We start from the raw sequence: 24,187 nt of genomic DNA on the forward strand, positions 1-24,187 counted from the left end.
ATTAAAAATTTGAAAAAATGTTTGCAGGGTTCTTATTCATTTATTATTTGAAACGCATTTTCATGAGGTAGAAACGGCGTCAAAAGTAATTGACAGACTTTGAAATAACAAAAACATATGATTTTAAAATTAACGAGCAAGACAACAAGACAAACAAAAACTGAATTGTACAAAAATATTTATTATTAATATTATTTATTTAAAAATAAAAATTTGTATTCTCTAAATTATAAAAATACAAAGTTCCATCCTAAGTGAAAACAACTTGCAAAAAACACAACGGTCGTTTATTATTCAATTGAATTGTCGGCTCTTCGTTTACATGTCCGTCGGTTTTAATCTCTTCCTGGCGTTTCAATTGGTCGTTTGCTTGTTATTTTTGTTAATGTTAAATAAATGGTATCAATAAGTTATAAACAATGAAATCTAATCTCTGGCGAACGTAGAATCATATGATATCAAACACTTTCTAAACACAACGAAAGGAAAATCGAATTGAAAAAATAAATAGTAGTGTTAATTTGTTAGGCCTAGTTGGTGTTGGTCGCGTGCAGTGTGCTAAAGCAGTTAATAACTGAGTTATAAATATTAATGAATGAATAAAAGTGAAATTGTTGCTACACTAAAAGAAAAATGCTAATAAAAGAAGTTTGCAGCAAAATACTTGCAAGCAGCGAAAGAAAATAGAAGAAATAGTGAAATAGTCAATGCAACTCGGAAATAATGCATGCACAATTTGAAGGTCATTGTTCTCTCTCTCTGTTTGGCATCAAAAAACAAATATAAACAAGACGCGTGAGAGAGAGTTTTGCTCAAATTCTCTGAGGTGTGGAGAATTTTGTTTTTGTTGAACTGTGTTTATTTGCGGGTTTTTGTGCACTGAATGACGGTCGTGTGGGTGGGGATTGGAGAGACAGTACCGGCTCATCGAGAATTTTACAAGCTATAATTAAAAACAAAGGAAGTTTTTATAAATGTCAATATTTTTCACAAGAACAAATGATAAACAATGCGCTGCTACTGCAAACCCCCTGTTTTTTTAAAGCAAATGTTGAAGACAATTTATAAAAGTCCTTGAAAAAATAGTTAGTGCAACAACATGGGTCGTCTGGAAGAAGAACGGTACACACTGTTACCATTAAGTTCCTCAAGTTCAAATGGCACAAATAATTCTGGTGGTGAAGAAAATAATACCACTGATAATGAAGACTCGGTTGAATTTCAAGAAAGAACAAAATATTTTCGCAAGAAATTAGCTGGTGCTATACTACGTACAACATCTTCTACATATACCCCCGTTTCAGCAAATCAATCACCGGGCTCGTTATCTGCGTTACTGGCAAATAATCGCCGGAAATTGCACAATGGACGTGGATTTGGAAAACGTTTTATACGCCTGCTGTTTTGTGTTTTCATGATACCCATGACATTGTTTTTGATCCTGTACAGTTCAATATTTTCCGGATCTTCATCAAGGCAGTGTAACTATTTAATTATTATTCATTGTCATTTGATGTTTCATTCTATGTTTTAGATGGTTTTGGAACGTTTTGTGGTTAACAAAAATAGATGTACATATGTATTACAAGTAGGCAACCAAAAACACTACAAACAAACCCGGAACTTAATGAATATTTTTGCAGCAGCTGCAAATATTCTTTAAAATTTTAATTTTACTGAACGAGGATTTTGTGACTCACAGGTCACGAGAGCAAGCAGCACCACAAAATTTTAGTCAATCACACGGCAGCGGGTTCTTTCGTACCAGATTGACCCGGAATCATAGTGTTTCGGCCAGCGGTTGCCAACCCCAGTAACCCTATGGGTCTACGTAGGGCTAAAAGCTGCTACAACAACAACAAAATTTTAGTTTTTAACTTTTACAATTGTTTCAGGCATACAAGACAAGACTTTTTGGGCATTCATTCAGTTAATTTGTTTTAGATTTTTTAATATCAGACCCGCATTGACAAATTCTTTCTTATATTGGTCATAGGTGGCTTGGAACACTTTGATCGAATTAGGCTGTCTAAAGGATCTACATACCGAACAGAAAAGTATAGGTTTGATGCTAGGTTGGCAGCTGCTGACTGAAACACTATGGTTTCGGGTCAAACCGGTACGAAAGAATCCGCTGCCGTGACATGGAAGAACATGGTTGTTGTTGTAACAGCATTTTATATATTTGTGTATTCTTTTTCCTATAATAATATTACTAAGGCTATATCTCCATGCATTGTAACAACAAAGTTACTGAAGTTAAGTGAGTAAGTTTGGCAGGGCAGCTAAAGAGATGTAGTTTGTGGGGGGATGTACGCCATGGGCCTATACGCCATCCTTGATCTATAGTCAAGACAAAACTACTTTGGTTTGTTGCTGTTGTAACAGTGTTTTATTTTTATGTTTATTTTATGTTTTATTATTATTTTTATTTAGCTGAGTAGGTTTGGCAGGGCAGTTAAAAATATGCAGCGAGTCGTGCGGGCCTGTGCCGCAAACTGAGAAGACGTTTTTCACAGTGTCATCGATCCTTGCCCTACAGGAATTCAGACGGCTGCACCATATCGAGCGTAGTTGTGTAAAGCCGCATTTACCCGATAATTGTTGATGACATCTGCGACTGCATCTGTATGAATGTTATTTAAACCTGCTTGATAGGCTTTTTGATCTTGTAACGCTGAACCCCTCTTTCTGTTTCATGAAGATCCCTCCTGACATGCCTGGATGGGGAGGGGGGTCCTATCCACCATATGGTGATTAGGATGGCTATTACGGTAACACCCGAGCAAGTACTGCAAAGAAAGCATGTAATTGTGTTGCTGTACCGGAAGATTTTTTGTCTCCTCATGTTGATGATCCACTGAAGTCATGAGGAGGCACCCTGTTGCAGTTCTCAGGGCTGCATTATGACAGGTTTGAATATTTTGACATCGAATTGCACTTATTTTCAGAGACCATTTTGGCGCCGCACAGCTTACCACAGACCGACCTATAGTGTTATACGTGGTCATCAAAGTTTATTTATCTGTACTAGCGTCTTGTGGACCTTGTCCCTACATATCTAATTGTCGCAGATAGTTTTGGCATGAAATGCTGTCGAAGATGACCCCTAGAATCTTCCGATAGTTAGTGGTCGGAATTCTGCTGCCATCGGTCATGACATTCAACTCTGTTCTCATCTCAAATAGGAGTTCTGCCCTTCACAAATGACATCCGCATACGTTACGATTTCAATGCCGCCTGGAGGTGGCGGAATAAAAAAGACGCAGAGATAAAACAGTTAAAAATTCCCCACTTTGTGGAATTTTCATTTCACTCTACTGGGCTTGGAGTTCTTGTTTCTGAATTCAACTTACACTGGCGTTTCAAACTTGGCCAGATGGTATCTGCTCGATATCTTCAAACAGCGTGGCGTGTTTCACCTTTGCTGGAATCCTTGCCAGGATTCAGTTATGTGACCACCCTCCCCATTTTCCAGACTTCGTGTAAGGTGTGGATGGCTGGCCACTTTGAGAACTTTTGTAAGATACTCTACTACCGTCTCATCCAGCTGTTTGAGCATTGCCATTGAGAGTCCGTCAGGACGCAACGCTTTTTTGATTGTTGTGGTTCGTCCTCGACAGGAAGAGATCTAATGCGGCGTAGTACTCTTCTGTGCGCTTTGTCACCCTTATTCGACAAATTGTCGATCAAAATAAGTTGAGCTCCTCTTCGGATCAGTTAGCGTAACATAGTCAAAAGTATCTGAGGCTCTATCTTCTATTTTCCAAAGTTTCGAGAGTTACTAAACACTTACCCACAATTCAATTATTTTGGCTCAATGTTGAAACTCTACAGATAATGCTACTAATTCCGCTTGTGCTCTCCGGTAAATCTGTTAACTTCCAATGTCAGATCCCTGACTCTAGGGTTGGCTAACGCTCTACTCTGTTGGGAACTTTGATCTCGCTTTGGGTATTCGACCAGTTTGAAAGTTTTCTAAAGCGGTGTTTGGTGAAACCCCTTAAACTACGCCAATTGGCTAACTATGATTGATGAAAGTGCTACGTTCAGATGTGATAAAGTCGGACGGTCTGCTGATAGAGACGGTTATAGAGATACGAAAGGAGGTAAAATCATTTCTCAGACCAAGGTAATTTCATTGGTCTTCTTCGCTAATTCTGGTAGGGCCGTCCTCATTCACTGTGTAAAACGCGGAGCTATCAAGTTGCACGGCAAAATGCCACGCAACTCATGATGAGCATTAAAATACTATTCCGATGCAAGCTACAGGTGACGGTGAACTTTATTTGCTGGATCGCGACGACCATGATGTTTCTCCGACTCATAAAGTCGGGGGGTTTCTATTCCGACCACGAAGTTGGAGAAACGCTAGGGGATGTTCTGGTGCAGCAACATAATTCCTATCGCAACAGTCTTGGAAGCGGCTAAGACCAGAGAATCCTCGGAGATACAACCATACCCTACATCAATTACATCTCATCCATGTTGATATGTAGTGGATGCGAATCCGGGGTTCTTCTTTATCCCGGCACGGACCGAAAGAGCTCGGAGCATGCATTCCGGATACAATGTCGCTCCAACGGTAAAAAAAAATAAACGAATACAATCATATAATAGAGGTGACGGCTTCTAGGGTAGCGTTGTGGAGCGCTGAACAAAGCTTATAATTTGGCCTCATTTTATTCGTGTCCACAGGGTTCCCAACCAATAAATTTCTTTACAATAGTACTGCCCTCCTCGGTATTTCTCTTCCACTCTAGTTGATGTTGTTTTTATAGCAGCGTAGAAACATACGATTCGGTATCTGTGGACCAGAATCGGAGAAAATAGTGTAAAAATGGAATATTTTCAAAAGTTGTTTTTGTTATTTTTACCTTTAAGAACCGTTCATAGACATTTCGCATGTTCCAGGAAGTTGTTCATTGATGTCTTTGCTACATTATTGTAGTTGGTGGTTTTCTTGAATATTAAAGGGTTTAGTATCTGTGGACCAGAACCAAAGAATACAGGATAAAAATTCCATTTGCTTTGCTATTTTGACCTTTAAGAACCGTCTATACAGAGTTCGTATGTTCTAGAAAGATGTTTATTGATATCCGAGGTACATTTTTGTAGTTGGTTGTTTGCTTGAAATTTGATCGGTTTGAAAGCTGTAGACCAAACCCCGAGAAAAAATTGTAAAAGAAATTTGAACTTGGCGATTTTGACCTTGCAGATGAAGTTTGATGGATTATATGTGTTCACAATATTTGTTTTCTAAAACAAGAGCTACAACTTTGCGTCTGAGATGAAATCAAATTTCCTAACGCCTTGGAAAATATAGTCTTAACAAAATTACCCGCTTTTTACATCAAAGCCTCAAACCTTTGGAGGCCTATAATCGCGAAAGTTGATGAGATAGGGAAAAACGGTGAAACACATGTCTTCTCTTTTTTGGTCTTCTATCACACTGTGGAGTCAGAATATGGTTAATAATTTTCGTGTTGTTGCAGATCTCACAACTAAACAACTGCGCAGGACTCCCTTTCCCAATTTGATGAAAGTCCCTTAGTAGTTCACAAAGGGAAATCCCGTTGGATGCCAACTTTTACATGCTATTCCATCTGGAGTCCTATATGACTCATTACAATCTTTACTATTTTTTTTACTTAATTTAGAAAAAAATAATTTCTAAAATAAGTATAAAGGTCGAATAAAACCAAAAAATCATAAGAATTTTTTTTATTTTTTTCTTCTCTTTCAGATCCTCTGCCCGATTGGGATTTTGATGTATCACGGAATATAAGCGATTATGTTTTGCCACTGAACGATACAACAATTTTGGAACCTCGACAAAAATGTGCTGGTAAATTTTTCCTATTGATTATTGTATGCTCCGGAATGAATAACTTTGAAGCAAGGTGAGTGGCATATGACGATTTTGTTGTTATAATTATTTTTTGCTTCCACGTTTTATCTTCTTCCAAGCACTAGGAACTTTTGTGATTGAAGTGTTTTCGTATGCACAGGCACATTATTTGATTGATAAGCCTGAACAGTAATAGTTTGATAAATTGTTATAATTGCTAAAGTGTCATGGCGCGTCGCATTTGGTGTGTTATATCATTGAGTAGTAACATTAATGTTCCAATAACATTGATTGTGATGTTCATTGCAATAAGGGGTTTTAACGTATAATAAGTGGTTGGAAAATCTCGTACATTTTATAAGCCTTATAGGTGGTTATCTTGTTTATTGAGAGATCCATTTGACACATTTCCATACATCCGCATATTGAAAACCAATTTTAAGGTGGCTGTACTTTCCGAATTATAAAAATGTGATAAGTTTAATTTTAAATTTTAAATTTGAATAGATTAACAGTTTTTAAATGCTTACTGCCATTCATATTGCTTTCGGTTATATTTGTACAATCTTATCAAATAATTTCTAATGTTAAACTTTAAAATATTGAACGGAACAAATTTCGTTTAGCAGATACCCCAAAAAATAGTTGATTAGAAAAAAACAATGCTACTAAGTTAAACGTTCTTTAAGCTTTTCAAAATACCTTAATACACACGGTGCTCTTAAACCAACTTTGAAGGTGCTTACACCTGGGAAGTTTTTGCAGATTCTGAAACTACAATGTTTTCGTAGATGAGAAAAAAACGACCGAGCGCTTTTTTAATAAATCTCGGTCAAAGTTAAAATTTTTAGGGTTTATTTAGGTATTCACGATTCTGCTGGGAAACCGGCACATGGCACAATAATTGTACCATGACATTGATATTACAAAAGTTTTGCAGTCAAATTTGATGGTTTATAGTATTGTGCGTAGAACAAATTTGTTGTTTCAGAAATATATTTAATATAATTGCATTTTTGGCATTCCTGTACAGAATTTTCTTCATTTTTTGAAAGTGCAGTTAACCCAAAATAAAGTAGAATATTTTCATTGCCAATACGGTTAAGTATCCATTAGTGATTTTTGAGAAAACAATATTACACATACATACATACATAAATATGCAAGAAACATTGCACGGCATTGAACTCTTAAGGAATGAATGTGGTTTATAAAGTATGTATTTATTTATATCAGAACAAAAGCTAACCATGTCTAACCACAGTGGACATTATATCCATTCGATACTAATACATATAATCGATTTGACACTACTTTCGATACTCCATTTATGATAAAATTATCTAAACTGGTATCTATTTTTATCGCCGATAGGTATGAAACAATCAAGTGCTGTAAATTTCATTGTAAAAAAACTTGGTCATGTGCAGTAATTGACTTTTATTGTTTTGATTTTAATTTTACGACCATATCATGACGTCACAATTGTTATCGCTTAAATGTTATAAATTTCCCACCATATAATTTGTATTATTTATGATATGTCGCGTTCAATGAAAACTTGTCGGAAAGATTATGTTTTTTTATGTATGTCACGAGATTTAATCGAATGCCAGGAAATGAAGGGTATCGGAGGAGTGTTCCTTTTCGGTTCATAATACGATAGTCAAGTCTTTTTTAACCGGAAAAATCTCATAAGAGCCTCAGAAGAGCGATTTGGGAGAAATTAGAAACCATAACAACTGTCGAACGGTTCTGGTCCCCAACCTAAGGGAGATTTATAGAGCTTGCGACCTATCAAGTCTGTGGAGGGAAGTCAGTGTAGAGATTTTAATTGGACCCACACAACAGTTGTTGCCTACGCCGACAACGTATATCACGGTGCTCTTGTGGAAGATGGGCAGGGTGGTCCCGCTGCTGAAACCTGGCAAAGATGCCAGTAAAGGTGAGTCGTACAGGCCGATTTCACTTCTATCACCAGTAGCAAAGATACTCGAGGCATTACTCCTCCCCAGCATCAGAACGTGTTATCCAGTTGCAGATCATCAACACGGGTTCCGGAAGCAGCACAGTACCACAACAGCACTGCACGCCATTTCCACATATATTGGACGAGGGCTCAACCAGGACAAACCATGTCACAGAACAGTGATGGTAGCATTGGATCTGACCAAAGCGTTTGATACGGTCAGCCATGCTAGGCTGTTCGAGAATATCGAGAATACTACCCTCCGGCCTTGTCTGAAACGGTGGGTCATCAACTATTTGTGTGGTCGCCAGTCATACGTGGAATTCAGAGACAAGAAGTCCAAACCCCGTAGAGTGAAGCAGGGAGTTCCCCAAGGAGGGGTGATATCTCCGGAACTGTTTAACCTCTACCTCTCTTCAATTCCACGCCCTCCCGACGGCATTGAGTTAATTACGTACGCGGATGATTGTACACTCATGGCGTCAGGTCCCAATATCGGTAACGTTTGTGAAAGGCTAAATGCCTATCTCATTGATCTTGTAGAGTTTTTCCACGCGAGGAATATGAAAATATCCACCACTAAGTCAACAGCCACACTGTTCACCACATGGACGGCGCAAATGAAGCTCCCACTGAATGTGCAGGTCGACGGTGCAACTATTCCGACCACAAACTACCCCAAAGTCCTAGGGGTCACATTCGATAGCATGTATAAGTCGTCCCAGCATACTACAGTTATCTGCGATAAGCTGAGAAACAGGAACAAGGTCCTCAAGTCCCTAGCCGGCAGCACTTGGGGTGCGGATAAAGAAACCTTGTTAACCACATACAACGCGATAGGCCGGTCTGTGGTAAGCTATGCGGCGCCAGCGTGGTTTGCTAACGTAAGTGATACGCAATGGGATAAACTACAAATCTGTCAGAATGCTGCCCTGAGAACAGCTACAGGGTGTCACCTCATGTCTGCAGTGGACCATTTACATGAGGAGACAAAGATCCTTCCTGTGAGTCGTCACAACAGGATGTTGACGATGCAGTACTTGCTTTGGATGCTATAGGCAAGACCACCGAAATCACCATCTGGGGGATATGCCTGAACCCCCCAGGCGAGTAAGGGAGGATTATAGAGATCTAGAGAGAGAGGTCCAAAGATATAAAAGAGAACCTCTAGATCAACGTGCATACCAGGCAGGTTTAAGAGACATTCATACTGATGCGGTTGCAGAGGCTCTGGCAGCCTACAGTGTGAATATAGTCCTCGAAGATCATCCACCACCCGTGGCAGCGGAAGAGCAGGAGCTGCCAAGACAAACGAGAGTCGTGTTGGCGCAACTTAGATCTGGTTGGTGCAGCCGCCTTAATTCTTACTGGGCCAGGATTGATGGCACGCGGAATATCTGCCCAGCATGTGGCACCGGTCCGCATACTACGCAGCACCTGTTTAACTGAACAGCCAACCCGACTGACTTAACTCCTCTCTCTCTTTGGACTTATCCAATTCAGGTGGCGTCCTTTCTGAGCTTGGAGCTGGAGGCAGAGCCGAATCAATAAAATAAAGATTTACATGTACTTGTAGAAGCTGCTACAACAACAACAACGGTGCTCTTGAATCAAATTTAAATGGAAGATGCTTACACCTGTTAAGTTTTTACTGATTCTGAAACTACAATGTTCATAGATGAGAAAAATCAAAAAAAAACTAAAAAAATCGACGGAGCGCTTTTTAACCCTTTCGGTGCTTCTTTTTTGTTTTTGATCTGAAAAATATATTTTTCCAATTTTATATATACTTAAGCCCACTATATGAATAATCAACACTATTTTTTTAACATTTTGTTTGGAAAAGTGGTTTTTGGACACTATGCCATATGGCATAGAATGTATTTAAAGGAAAAAAAAACAAAATAAAATATTCAAGTTTTTAATTAAATTTCATCTTTCAGAAGACCAGGAGGCCTTATAGAAGAGGAAGAGGTCTTCTTATAGAAGAGCAGGACGTCTTCTCATAAAAGAGCAGAAGGTCCTCTCATAGAAGGGCAGGATGTCTTCTCCTGGAAAAGCAAAAGGTCGTCTCATAGAAGGACAGGATGTTTTCACATAGAAGAGCAGGACGTTTGCATATAGAAGGGCAGGAGGTCTTCTTATAGAAGAGCAGGAGGTCTTCTTATAGTAGAGCAAGAGGTTTTCTTATAGAAGAGCAGGAGGTCCTCTCCTTGAAGAGCAGGAGGTCCTCTTCTTGAAGAGCAGAACGTCTTTTCATAGAAGAGCAGGACGTTTGTATATAGAAGGGCAGGACGTCTTCTGATAGAAGAGCAGGACGTCTTTTCATATAAGAGCAGGACGTTTGCATATAGAAGGGCAGGAGGTCTTCTTATAGAAGAGAAGGAGGACTTCTTATACAAGAGCAGGAGGTCTGCTCATAAAAGAGCAGGGCGTCTTCTCGTAGAAGAGAAGGACGTTTGCATATAGAAGGGCAGGAGGTATTCTTATAGAAGAGAAGGAGGTCATCTTATATAAGAGCAGGAGGTCTGCTCATAGAAGAGCAGGACGTCTTTTCATAGAAGAGCAAGACGTTTGCATATAGAAGGGCAGGAGATATTCTTATACAAGAGAAGGAGGTCTTCTTATATAAGAGCAGGAGGTCTTCTCATAGAAGAGCAGGGGCCCTTCTTATAGAAAAGCATAAGATCTTCTCATTGAAGACCAGGAGGTCTACTTATAGAAGACATGAAGGTTTTTCATAGAATATCTGGAGGTCTACTATTAGAAGATTTGGGGGTCTTCACATAGAAAGTCTTCTTATAGAATATCTGGAGGTCTTCTTTTAGAACATTTAAAGCCTCTTATAGAAGACCTAGGGTCTTCTTATAGAAATCCTAGGGTCTTCTTATAGAAATCCTAGGGTCTTCTTATAGAAAACCTAGAGTCTTCTTATGGAAGATTTGAGGCCTTCTTTTAGAAAAACTGGAGGACTTCTTATAGAGGACCTGAATGTCTTCATATAGCAGATCTGAAGGACTTCTTATAGAACACCTGAATGTCATCCTATAGAAGGGCTGGAGGTCAGCTTGTAGAAAACGTGGGGGCCATCTTATATAATATCTGGAGGAGTTATTTTAGAAAATCTGCAAGAATTGTTATACATCATCTGGAGGTTTTCCTATGGTGGATCTGGAGGTTTCCTTATAGAAGACCTGGAAGTCTTCGTATAGAATACCTGGAGGTCTACTTATACAAGATCTGGAGGTCTTCTTATAGAAGACCTGGAGGTCTATTTATACAAGATCTGGAGGTCTTCTTATAGAAGATCTAGGGGTTTTACAATAGAAGATCTGAAACATTTCCGTTGGGAAAAATCTATGCCATATGGCATAGTATGAAATATAAAAAATCTGGCAGCTCCATTGAACTATATTTCGGATCTTTTTTTTCGTTTTAATTATTAAGGCAATGATTATCTACTAAATTAAATACAAAAAGTTAACAAAAAAATATTTTTGTTAATAAAATATATAAAATTATAAGATGGTATTTTCATGCAAATTTTAAATCGAACGAGGAGCGCTTGCTCTTTGAGACATAACAATGTATAGGGTCCACCAATCAAAAATTTTTGTCGAATTATTTTTAGATAACACTTCAGGGAAAAATACAAAAATATTAAAAAAAGAGTGCCCATAAGTATTTTGCCTTAAAACGGGCTTTAAAAACTGGTTATGCCATATGGCATAGAATCACCGAAAGGGTTAAATAAAGCGCTTTTTAAATTTGACATTTTTGAGGGGTTTTTAGGCTTTCACGATTTTGCTTGGAGACCGCAAGTCCTATTGAAATAGGACTTGAGAAAATGTTGTAGCTATGAAAATTCTCTACAAGACTGGTTCTTTTGATATCTTCGTAGTATTTACCGTTATTGAGATATGGAAGTTCAAATTAGGACAATTGATTGACTGTATCGCCTCCTTATAAAACAATGTCATGGCTGCAATTTGCTAACTTAAACCTATATATCTCAAAAACGGTACAACCTAGGAAAAAATTTTTACAGCAAAAAAATATTCTTTAGTCCCATTTCGAAAGGATTTGCAGTTATCAAGTTAAATCCTGAAGACCTATGGAAATAATCTGAACGTTTGATAAAAAAAAACCTCTATATCTCAAAAATGATAAAACCTAGGAAAATATCAATCAGCCAATCTTGTACAGAATTTTCATTGCTACAAAATTTTCTTAAGTCCCATTTCAATAGGACTTTCGGTATCCAAGCAAAATCGTGAAAACCTAAAAAAACCCAAACATGATTTTTTTTTGTTTTTGGATTTTTTCATCTATAAACATAGCTGTTTCAAAAGCCGCAAAAGCTTCCCTGTTGTAATCGCTTTTCATTTAAAGTTAATTAAGGTGCACTATGTATAATATTGTTTTATAAGGAGCGATACAGTCTGGGTAACGGTAAGAACTACGAAGATATCACAAAAGTCAATCTTGCAGAGAATTTTCATAGCTACAACATTATCTTTAGTCTCATTTCAATAGGACTTGCGGTTTCCAGGCAAAATCAGGAAAACCTGAAAAACCCTTAAAAATGACAACTTGAATCGCGATTTATTTAAAAAGCGCTCCGACGATTTTTTTTAGTTTTTTAATTTTTTTTTCATCTACGAACATTGTAGTTTCAGAATCCGCAAAAACTTCCCAGGTGTAAGCACCTTCCATTTAAATTTGATTCAAGAGCATCGTGATATTGCTACGTATCAGTACCAAATTCTCATGTATCATGTATGAACTAATGCAAAATGTCCTATAAGAGCTGGACTCATAAAAGTAGTCTAGATGGATTCATAAAGATGTATTCGCCTAAATGAGAGATTTTATACGTCACCCGGAAAAGACGGGTCACCGACAATACTCTTTCTGTTTCGGAAAGTGTGGTGTTAAGTTTGCCCATGTACTTACTTAGAGGACTTTTATAATAAACAGAACGATTTTTCATAAGACTAATTAAGAATACATTTCCAAAAACACCGGTCTTCTGCTTCACTTCTCCAGTTTTGGATGCAATGTGTTGTAATATCATCTTTAACTTGGTCTTTCACTTGGAGGGCGTATACCGTCAAGTGGTTCGCCTTTCTATCTTTATAGATCCTACGGACATGGTATTCACTGTCAACGCATATCGGCCCGTAGATCTTTCGAAGAATTTTTCTTTCAAACACACCAAGCAATCCATGCCTTATCTGCTTGCGTAAGTACCCAGGCTTCGAAAACATACATTAGCACGGGTAGTATCAGTGATTTGCAGTGTTTGTTTTGTTTGACGAGTTTTGGCTTTGTTCTTAAACCGCTTACATAAGCCATATTAGCATCTGTTCTTATTTCACAACTGATGTTCCTTGTTGTGTTTATGGCGATGCCGAGGTAGACGATGTCTTTAATTACCTCAAAATTATAGTTGAGATCGGCATCACTTGAGTCTGAACTAGCTGATGCATACAACTTATCAGCGTGTCGCCTCTGGTTATGAATTGCTGGCTGATAAGTCATCGGCACCAGCTGCCTTATTATTCTTCAGTCGGACTATTGCTGTCTTTGGCCGGACGGTATACATTCAAAACCATTTTCCGGGATTGCATCTGTGTTATAGTGTATTCTTCGCTTACTTACTTAGCTGGCCGATTGCGGAACATTTGTTCCATAGACCAAACTAAGAAAAGATCTCCAATTTTCTCTGTTTCGTGCTTCGCTTTTTGAAATACCGCCCCTTGTCATCTCTTCATCCACTTGTTTGCGCCATCTATTCTTTGGCCTGCCAATTCTGCGTGCACCGCCATGTGGCTCGAATTTATACGCCTTTTTAGCGGGTTAATCATCGCTCATTCTTATTATATGGCCTAGCCAACGCAATCGCTGCATATCGATACGTTTAACTATATTGATGTCGTTGTATAGCAGATACAGCTCGTGGTTCATACGACGTCGATATTCACCGTCAACGCAGATTGGTCCGTAGATCTTTCGAGGAATTTTTCTCTCAAACACGAAAAGCACTGCCTTATCTGCTTGCGCAAGTACCCAGGCTTCGAAACCATACATCAGGTAGTATCAGTGTTTTTTAAAGCGTTATTTTTGTTTGACGAGTTGTGGCTTTGTTTTTGAAGTGCTTACTTAAGCCAAAGTAGCATTTGTTGGCCAATACAATTAGTCATTTTATTTCACAACTGATGTCGTTTGTTGTGTTTACGGAGGTGCCAAGGTATACGAAGTATTTTACTACCTCAAAATTATAGGAACCAACTTCAACAGTTGGTCCGATCTCAATGGCCGCATTGCTCGTCGACACCATTAACTTGGTCTTTTCGTCGTTTACCGCCAGACCCACTTTCGCAGATTCTGCTTCGACCTTCCTAAAGGTATCACTTACTTCCTTTACTGATCGTCCTATGATGTCTATATCATCAGCATAAGCAAGTAGCATGTGGCTATTGGTGTAGATTGTGCCACTTTTTTTGACGTTTGCCTCTCGTATAACCTTTTCCAGCAGGATGTTGAAGAGATCACACGAAATGCTGTCTCTTTGTCTGAAACCTCTTTTGGTACCAAACTCTTCGGAGAGGTTCTTTCCTATTTTAACTGAGGACCTCGTGTCAGTTAAAGCCATTTTACAAAGCCGGATGAGCTTTGCGGGGATACCAAATTCAGACATGGCTTGGAATACCTTTGAACGCAGCGGGCTGTCGAAGGCTGTTTTATAATCGACAAAAAGGTGCTAGATGTCGATCTGCATCTCTTGGGTCTTCTGTAGGATTTGCCGCAGGGTAAATATCTGGTCAATGGTAGACTTGCCAGGTCTAAAGCCGCATTGGTATGGTCCAATTATTTCGTTGACCATGGCCTTTAGTCGTTCGCACAATATTCCTGACACTATAGTTATTTATGCCCCTATAGTTAGAGCATATGCCCCTATAGTTAGAGCATACAGTCTTATCTCCCTTCTTGTGGGCGGGGCACAGGATACTCAGGTTCCAATCGTGGGGTACTCGTTCTTCCTGCCAGATGGAGCTAACTAGCTGATGCATACACCTTATCAGCGTGTCGCCCTCGGTTTTGAACAGCTCGGCAGGCAAGCCATCGGCTCCTGCTGCCTTATTATTCTTCAGCCGATGCTGTCTTCACCTCATCTTGGCTGGGCGGTATACATTCAATACTATCTTCTGGGATTGGTACTGTGGTATCTTCGTCGTCTTAGCTGCTATTGTATACCAACAGTTTGGAAAAATGCTATTTCCATATCCTAAGCACACTATCTGTATGAGTTACCAGATTACCTTGCTGGTCTCTACAGGAGGAGGTGCCTGTACCAAAGCCATCAGTTTGATGTTTCACTCTTTGGTAGAATTTTCGGACTTTATTCTGTCTCCTGTACATCTCGATTTGTTCACACTCCCGCTTTTCCATCTCTCTCTTTTTCCTGCGGAAAAAATGTTTCTCCTCTCCTCGTTTCTCTCTCTCTCGTGCGCTACGCGTTGCTACGAAACGTAGAGTAGCCCTATATGCCGCATTTTCTCTTCGGTAGCAGCATGGCACTCCTGGTCATACCATAGATTCCTGGTATACAATTACTGATTTTGCGGCTGTTTGCATGTAGTGGCTGTTTGCAGTGCGGCTGTTTGCATGATATGTTATCGGGACGAGGAGTGCTTTGATTAAGCAGTTGGACCTCTGTTGTGATTGCAGCTTACCAATGTCCACTTCCGTGTTGTCTGTTCGCACATTGTTTGCTACGTTTAATCTGGTACCTACCTTAGCTGCAACAAGGTAGTGGTCCGAGTCTATGTTTGCACCTCGGAACGAACCTACATCAAACACGCTTGATGCTTGTCTTCCATTTATCACAACGTGATCAACTTCATTTCTTGTTCTTTTATCTGGCGACAGCGAGGTGCCCTTATGAATATCGAGATGCTTAAATCTGGTTCTAATAACTACCATGTTTCTTGCACCTGCAAAGTCTATCAGCTTCTTACCATTGTCAGCTGTTTCACTGTGGAGACTAAATTTCCCGACTGTTGGACCAAAGATATTCTCTTTTCCAATTTTGGCATTAAAATCGCCTAGAATAATTTTAATGACATGGGCAGGGCAACGGTCATAAGTTTCTTCTAAGCGCTCGTAAAATATATCTTTGGTCTGTTCGTCCTTGTCTTCAGTGGCAGAATGAGCGCAAACAAAGTTGATGTTGAAAAATTTAGCTTTTACGTGAATTGTAGCAAGTCTTTCATTCACTGGGTGAAGCTGGAGACCAGATGTTTTAACCTTCGATCAACTACAAATCCGCAACCAAATTCATGCTTTAAGTAATAGCAGCTATAATACATTGTGTCACACTTTTAGGTGTTGTTGTGACCCCTTTCCAAACCTATTGTATTTCCTGCATGGAAGTAGAATTGACCTTGTACTTTTCAAGTACATCTGTCAGTGCGTAAACTGCACCTTCTTTGTACAGATTTCGGACTTTCCCGATGCACATTCGCAACTAAAGAGGGGCTTTGGACCAATATAAGCCACTTATGTTTGAAATCATGGAATTGCATATGACAAAATTATATCGATGTAATCAGGACCACAATGCAAATGTTCAACTATGGTTGATCCATAAAATCATCAAATATAATTTCTATTTCTTTTAATTATTTGCTCTTTAAATCATTTATATGTTCGTTTATGAAATGTAATTAAAATGAATTTAATATTTTTTTTTTATTTCAGACAAACAATACGCGAAACCTGGGGCAATACCACAGAATTCAATTACCATATGTTTGAAAAGCTACACTCCCACTTGAGTGACAAATATTTGCAGCCAAAAAAACAACGCCTGAAATTGTATCGAGAATTTCTAAAGCGGAATGGAAACGTAAGTTGTTGTTATGCTTCCGAACAATCAATTGGTGACAGCTGAATTTTAAATTAGTTGTCTTTTAAAGGAATTTTCATATACATTGTGGGCATAGTAAGGGAATGACTCATTGAAATTATCACATTTATGGGGAGAGATAATAGCTTTGTTGCTTCTGTTTATTATTGGTGTACAAATATTCAAATAGCTGTTTGCAAAATGACTGTTGTTCAGAAGTTGTTCGATAAAGTTAGCAGCGGAAAGAAACTGTTTTCTATGGAGTTTAAAACAAAGCGTTGTAGGCAAATGCTTGCCCAGTAGCCTGTAGAGCTCAAGTGTAAGATCCCTTACTCTTGGGTCTTTAGGGTTTGTACGACGAAGCTTATCACATTCTCTGCTGGTGTACACGATAACTCTCGAGCGGATGAACCGATTTGGTCCAACATTTGGCTTTCGTAATATTTTGTTCAAACTTAGTTTAAATTTGAAGGTTATGTCGGTCCACTCCTTCCGCTACCTTATCCACAAAAGTTCGGGAATGTTCGGAAAAATTGTGCGCACGATAACTCTTTAAGGAAGTAACCGATATGGTCCACGCTTTGATTTTTGTTGTAGCAACTTGTATTCACTGCCCCCCATTTAACGGTATAAGTTTCATCAGGGGCAAGTCCATACTTCCTGAGAAAATAGCCTGAAAGGTACAAAAAAAGCCCCATGACACCGTGTGTAGTGGTTGGAGCGCAATGTAACGTTCGAACAGATCTGCCGATCCGGTCCACAATTTGGTCTTCGTAATATTTTGTGCAAACTTAGTTTAAGTTCGAAGATAAGTCATATCGGTCCACTCCTTCAGGTACCTCCCCCCACAAAAGTTAAAAAATGTTCGAAAAAACTGTGCGCACGATAACTCTTGATGGGAGTGATCCATTTGGTCCATACCTTACACATCCTAAAATATCTACCAGATATATATCAGGTTCGAATCGGGTACCTTCCACACAAAATTTTGGATAAATTCACTTTAAGACCTGCTCTCGAATCACTTTGATTTTTGTTGAAGCAACTTGCATTCCCTACCTCAATTACGGCAGTAAAACTTTTTTCAGATGCAAGTCCATACTTCTTGAGAAAACAGTCCGGAAGTTGTAAAAAACCCCTATGGCGCCATATGTAGTGGCTGGAGGGCTTGAACCGAATACTGCGAAATTCGAAGGTGGTGCTTATAGGTCCACTGCTTCCGGTACCTTCCCCACAAAAGCCTGTCTAAACTTAGTTTATGTTCAAATGTGGGCCATATATGTCCAAGCCTTGTGGTACCACCCACACAAATGTTAAACATTTTTGTGTGGTTCGACGATCCTTTAGACATTTTTACCGAAGGGTTTCCTAGTGGCCCTGTTAACAGCGATATTATGTTTTTCGTAGGCTAGTGTGATAAAAAAACCCTATCTATCGATATCCCCACAAGTTTTTGAGCTTTAATCCTATCCATACTTTTCTCGGTGCATACGCCCAAATTTTTGAAAACCCTCCTGAATACATACGATTTTTTTTTTTTTGGAAAAAAAGTATACAATCCACACAGGCTGAGGGTATATCTCTGTCGGCAATGCCGACTGATACTTTTTTATTTGTTTTCCGAGATTTTCAGAATATTTTTTAGAAATTTTCCAATTTCTCTAATATTTTCCTGGAAAATGGACCGATTTTCTAAAAGCTCTTTCTTTTAAGAACCTCTGAACATTTTCCGAAGAATCTTCGTTCCGATTTCTAATCGATTTTCTAAGGATTTTTTGTTTGGTTGTTGTCGAAAACAAAGTGAATGTTTATTATTCGCATTTAGGTCATCAAAATCGATAAAATATAGAACATTTTACATAATTGCTGAAATTCTGGTAATAATTGTTCCACAAACATCCCATACGGGACAAGGGAGACTTCTCTCTTACCAATGAGTGCACCCCGATTCATATTAGCTAAACGATAAGGGACCTACTGTTTAGTGCCGAGTCCGAACGGCGTGTCCTAAGACACCACTTGTAGAGAAGTTATTCATGGCTGAAATACTGGGGAAATGTCGCCAACATTACTGAGGGGTATTTTGCCACCGTTGAAATTTTTGATGTCGCCTGGCCGGGGAATCGAACCCACGACCTTTAGTGTGTAAGGCGGGTGTGCATACCATTGCACCATGGTGGCACTGAATTTCTGGTCAGTATCATCTAAACTATTGATAGTTGAACCAAGTAACACTTTGCAAAAATCTTCCAAATAAAGTTCTCAGTAATTCTTCAGAACATTCATTCAGAACATCTTCCATAAATACCGCATAAAAAGAAAATGATCTCTGAGTGGGGTTTGTTTGGTGTTGTTTCAATATCATCAAAGGCGTCAGCGCCCAAGAATTTTTTCCGAATTTGTTGAGGAAATCTGAACTTTTTTTCGAATTCGGACGGATTTCTTCACAAAATGTAAATAATTCGGACCGATTTCTGACAGAAAATCTAAAATTTTCTGCGAATTTTCCAAGAATTTACTTCCGAATTCGTCGCGAAAATCTAATTTTTTTTAAAAAATTTTCCTAAAAAAATTATTTCTGAATTCGGTGACCACGTCCATATAACTTTCAGACGGAATTCGGTACGAATTCGGCATCAGAATCGGAAATTTGATTAGAGAATTCGGAAAAAATGTTAGCTGGGACTAGACTCTAGCGAGATTGGTCTGTACTGTAAAGACTTGTGTATAAGGAAGGCAAGTCCAGCTTCTTGTACGAGTCTTCTGCAAAAAATGGTAACCATCCAAACGGCGGAGACCGTTGCAAATTGAATTCCTCGTATTCCGACGACAATGAAGTTGGAGACATACTGAGAGATGATCTAGCGCAGCAACGTAACTCCTATTGCAGTAGTCAGGGAGGCGGCTAAGACCGGAGCAGTTTCGGAAGTGAGTGCACAAATTCCCTTAATCCCAGCCGCATTGGGATTGTATGTGTGTCACTTTAGTTGTTGTGGTTTTTTAGATATTTTGGGTCATTACTACCCAAAAAAATTTACCGTCCTAATAGGAGCCGTAAGAACAACTTTTGCAAAGACAAAATAATAATTTTTGTGTGGAAAGTTCCAGTGGGTGTGGACTAATATAGTACATATTCGAACATGATCTATGTCTGAAAGAAATATTACGATGTGCAACGTTTGGATTAAATCAGTTACTCCCATTTTAGAAACAAATTAAAAATTTAACTACACCATTTTCCATGAATTTTAGTTGTAATTTGTTTGTTTCATTTGAAATTCGAAACATTTCACTTGTAATATGAGAATTCCAATTGAATTTCGAATTATTTCATTGCTAATCTAAGAATTCCATTTGAAATTCGAATTATTTCATTTATAATTTGAATTTTTCATTTGTAATTCGAATTATTTAATTTGTAATTCGAATTTTTCCTTTTGTAATTTGAATTTTTATATTTGTAAATTGATTTTTTTCATTTGGAATTTCAAATTAAAAATGGAAAACTTCGAATTACAAATGAAATAATTCGAATTACAAATGAAAACATTCAAATTGCAAATTAAATAATTCGAATTTCAAATCGAATTCTCAAATTACGAATGAAATAATTCGAATTTCAAATGAAATTATCAAATTACTAACGAAATAATTCGAAATTCAATTGAAATTCTCAAATTACAATTGAAATGTTTCGAATTACAACTGAAATTATACGAATTACTTGTGAAAATGGTGTAGATGTAAACAAAGGAGTGTTGGATCGAGTCGAACTTCCTTTAAGTTTAGACAACGTTTGGACAAAGTGCAAAGTTTGGTCCAAGTCGGTAATCAATTCGAAAGTTGTCGTGTAGACGTCCCTCCAGACAGAAAGAGTGACGGAAAGGGCCAAAGGTGCTCCAAATAGACTGAAACGACTTTCTTCCAAACATACTTGTGGTCCAAAATAATTATTTCAATGAGGCATATTTTTGTCGTACCAAAGTGTATATACTCTACAGCTGTTTATCATTTCGAATTTCTATTAGTCCACTCCTTTGGGTACCTTCCCACAAAAGTTCAACATTTTTTAAATGCTATTCAAACCTGATTGATAGACATGCTAATCTAGGGGATCCCACTTCGACCTCTTTCTGTTCTCTCTCTCTCCAAATCATGAAGATTTCTTCTCACCCAATTGCTGCCACAACCTTGAGAACCCCGTTCCTACCTCTGATCTTATCACAAATAGCTGTGCCTTGCAGGGACAACTTACATAATCCTACAAAGGTGCTTCAAATAGACTGAAGCGACTTTCGTCCAAACATACTTGTGTTCAAAACCGTTATTTCATATTTTTGTCGTACCAAAGTGTATATACTCTACAGCTGTTTCTATACAAACTAATTATAATGTAATACGTATGAATAATTTTATTTTTGTTTTTGTTGCTTTCTTCTAGCAAACCGCAACTATACATCAAGCCACCATACCTGTACGTATTCTATTTCTTTTGGGACAAAGTAAACAGGACTTTTCTCAACACACCACAGAAGGAACTACAACAAATATAGGCAGTCGCAGCGGCAACGGAAGTGGTGCTAATATTTATAATAATGAAACCCAAACACGCTTACGACAAGAAGCAGAACAACATGATGATATTATACAAGAATCATTTATAGACTCGTATAACAATTTAACCATAAAATCGGTTATGGCACTGAAATGGATACGGGAACGTGAATGTTTTAAACAGGCTGCCTTCTTTATGAAAGTCGACGACGACACCTTTGTTAATGTTCCCAATTTGTTACACTTCCTATTGGGTGGTACTGTTCCACTATATAATGAAACGCTCGATTATTACGATAGTCATTCATATCAAACGCTATCCGATTTAAATCGTTTAAATGCCACCGTTAATTATATGGTCGGTTATATGTTTTGTAGAGCTCCAGTGTTATCGAATGTCAAAAGTAAATGGTATATGCCATATTATATGTATCCGCAGGATATGTATCCACATTATTTGTCCGGATCGGGATATCTAATGTCAATGGATGTGGTGCCAAAATTGTATAAGGCTGCCTTGAATACATCTTTAATATATTTAGAAGATGTCTATGTAACGGGTATGTGTGCCGAGAAGGCCCACTTAAAGCGTCACCATCATCCACTTTTCAATTATGGCAAATCAAAACATATGTGTACCTATAAGGGCATGATCTCTATGCACAAACTGCGGGTCGAAGATATGTATGCTTCATATAATTTCGTTACAAATCTAACATATCAATGCCCGCCACCGGGTAAATATTTTAAGCGTATACGACTGCGCAGATTGAATGGCTGTGGTTAGGGAGATATGAACAAAATTATAGTTATAAGCTAATGTCCATAAAAACTGCATCCTTGCACTTGGCGCACATTATATTGCACAATCACACTCAGTACGATTTGTAAGAATTTTAGTTTTAGTGAAAATTTTAAGTAAACAAATTAAGTATTAATCTTAAATATCATTGATTTGAGGAGATAATTATGAAACGAATCTTATGCGTGAGTGGTGTGGCTTGAAAATATCAGGTCAGCTATAAGTAAATTTAGACAAAAATTGCTCTTTTCATGTAATTTCTGTTGAAGCGATGTCGTACTCTGAAGTCTGATATCATTAAATAGAATACACAATTTTAGACAAGCTTCCCCCTGTTCCTTTCGAGAGCAAAGTAGTGCCAGTAGCATAAGTATCTCCATAAGATTCGTTTCACTTTCTCCATCATAAATCCCAATTTAGTTATAAATATACATCATACATATATTGAAAATTATATTCGCTTGATCAAATGATATAAAACAATCCCATTTTTTTGGTTTTAATTTTTTTGTGATTTTTTGTTAATTTAAAATATGTATTATTTTTTATCGGTATTCATTGTACATAAATATTTATACATACATATGTACATGTTTCATGTCTTGCTCATCCTAAATTAAATTTTGCTCATCCCATTTGGTGCTCATTGCTTGGACTTATAAAATGAAAAATTATGTTGTTGTTGTAAATAACTATATTGGTATTTTTATTATTTATTGGAATAAAAGCAAAAAAAAACATCTAAAATAAATTTCGATATTGAAAAATTTAATAAAATCTTTAAATTGAAAGTTGTGATATTTAATTTAATATATCAAAATTATTTTTTAAATGCCATCATAATTTGTTTAATACTTTTCAATTTTACACTGTTAGTTGTGTGTGATAAGTTCTGTGAGATTAAGAACGGAAGGAAATATTTTGCTGTTTTAGTCATTATTTAGTGTGCCCGTTACAACACATTTTTCTTACCAGCCGAGAAGATTTCCCTCCCCTTTAGGCTAGCGAGAGCATATCAGATACGATTTTATACGATCAGAAATATTTCTTATCGAAATAACGGGTTTGGACCTATGTATGTTTAGACGAAATCCGTTTCAGACAATTTGGAGCCGGTTTAACTCCGTCCGTCTGCCTTACTGGTAACTCTCGAACAGTTCAAACTTTGTACCTTGTAATATTTTGTTTGGGTTATATTGGTCCACTCCTTTGGGTACCTCCACACAAAAGTTCAACATTCTTTAAATGCAATTCCCACTTCGACTTCTTTCTCTTCTCTCTCTCTCTCTCTCACGGTGCTCTTGAAGCAACTTTAAATGGAAGGTGCTTACACCTGGGAAGTTTTTGAGGGTTCTGAAACTACTCGTACAATGTTCATCTTCTTCTTCTTCTTTATTTGCATATCCGTTGTCCGGATGTTAAGCGATCATACATTTTGTTACATTCTTATTGGAAATATTTGTTTTATGTGGAAAGCGATAGTGTCTGTTTTTAGCTGCTGTAAGAAGACTGAGTTCATCACGGTATCCGGTCCAGTCTTGAATATTTTTTAGCCAGGACAGTTCTCATCGACCTCTACAACGTCTTCCTTCAACATGGGATTTGAGAATTATCTGCAGTATCTTATATTTATTGTTCCTCATCAAGTGTCCCAAATAAGAAATTTTTCGGGTTTTGATGGTTTTCATTAACTGTCGTTGTTCATTCATTCTTCTTAAGACTTCGGTATTTGACACTCGATCGGTCCATGGAATTTTGAGCTCACGTCGGTATGTCCACATTTCAAAAGCTTCCAGTTTCTTTTCGTCTGCTGATTTTACAGTCCATGTTTCAGCACCGTATAATAGAACTGACCATACATAGCATTTGATAAACCGTTTTTAAGTTCAATATTGATGTCGTGGCTGTTTAGTACTTTTCTGTACTTGAGAAACGCTTCTCTCGCCATTTCTATCCGACATCTTATTTCTTTAGAAAACTCCCATTGCTCATTTAATTGCACTCCCAAGTATTTGTACGATTTTACTCTCTCTATTTCTGATTCACTGATTTTTAGTGAGGAGTCGTAAACATTGTTACTTTTACTAATGATCATAA

The 24,187-nt window shown here is 37.9% G+C and overlaps 1 protein-coding gene and 1 long non-coding RNA gene across 2 annotated transcripts; one reads left to right on the plus strand and one right to left on the minus strand.

Annotated features, from left to right (window-relative positions):
- The first annotated feature begins 85 nt into the window (after positions 1–85).
- LOC141401827 (lactosylceramide 1,3-N-acetyl-beta-D-glucosaminyltransferase A-like) lies at positions 86–22,881 on the plus strand. Its single transcript, XM_073982350.1, has 4 exons — positions 86–1,481; positions 5,747–5,903; positions 16,587–16,734; positions 21,176–22,881. The coding sequence occupies exons 1-4, from the start codon at positions 1,100–1,102 to the stop codon at positions 22,073–22,075; spliced, it is 1,587 nt and encodes a 528-aa protein (XP_073838451.1). The 5' UTR covers positions 86–1,099; the 3' UTR covers positions 22,076–22,881.
- Positions 2,370–5,895, minus strand: LOC141401831 (uncharacterized). The gene is made up of 2 exons (XR_012412454.1): positions 4,878–5,895; positions 2,370–4,807 (listed from the first exon to the last, which is right to left on the minus strand). It is a non-coding gene; the product is annotated as an uncharacterized lncRNA (long non-coding RNA).
- Positions 22,882–24,187: the final 1,306 nt, after the last annotated feature.

Source organism: Musca autumnalis, unplaced genomic scaffold (genome assembly GCF_047663935.1).
Source record: "Musca autumnalis isolate F117 unplaced genomic scaffold, ASM4766393v1 scaffold_4, whole genome shotgun sequence".
Taxonomy (NCBI): domain Eukaryota; kingdom Metazoa; phylum Arthropoda; class Insecta; order Diptera; family Muscidae; genus Musca; species Musca autumnalis.

Coding starts and splice junctions, on each gene's coding strand:
- LOC141401827 (XM_073982350.1), top strand. CDS start 1,100: ATGGGTCGTCTGGAAGAAGAACGGTACACACTGTTACCATTAAGTTCC. Junction 1,482..5,746: donor CGGATCTTCATCAAGGCAGT/GTAACTATTTAA, acceptor CTTCTCTTTCAG/ATCCTCTGCCCGATTGGGAT. Junction 16,735..21,175: donor TTCTAAAGCGGAATGGAAAC/GTAAGTTGTTGT, acceptor GCTTTCTTCTAG/CAAACCGCAACTATACATCA.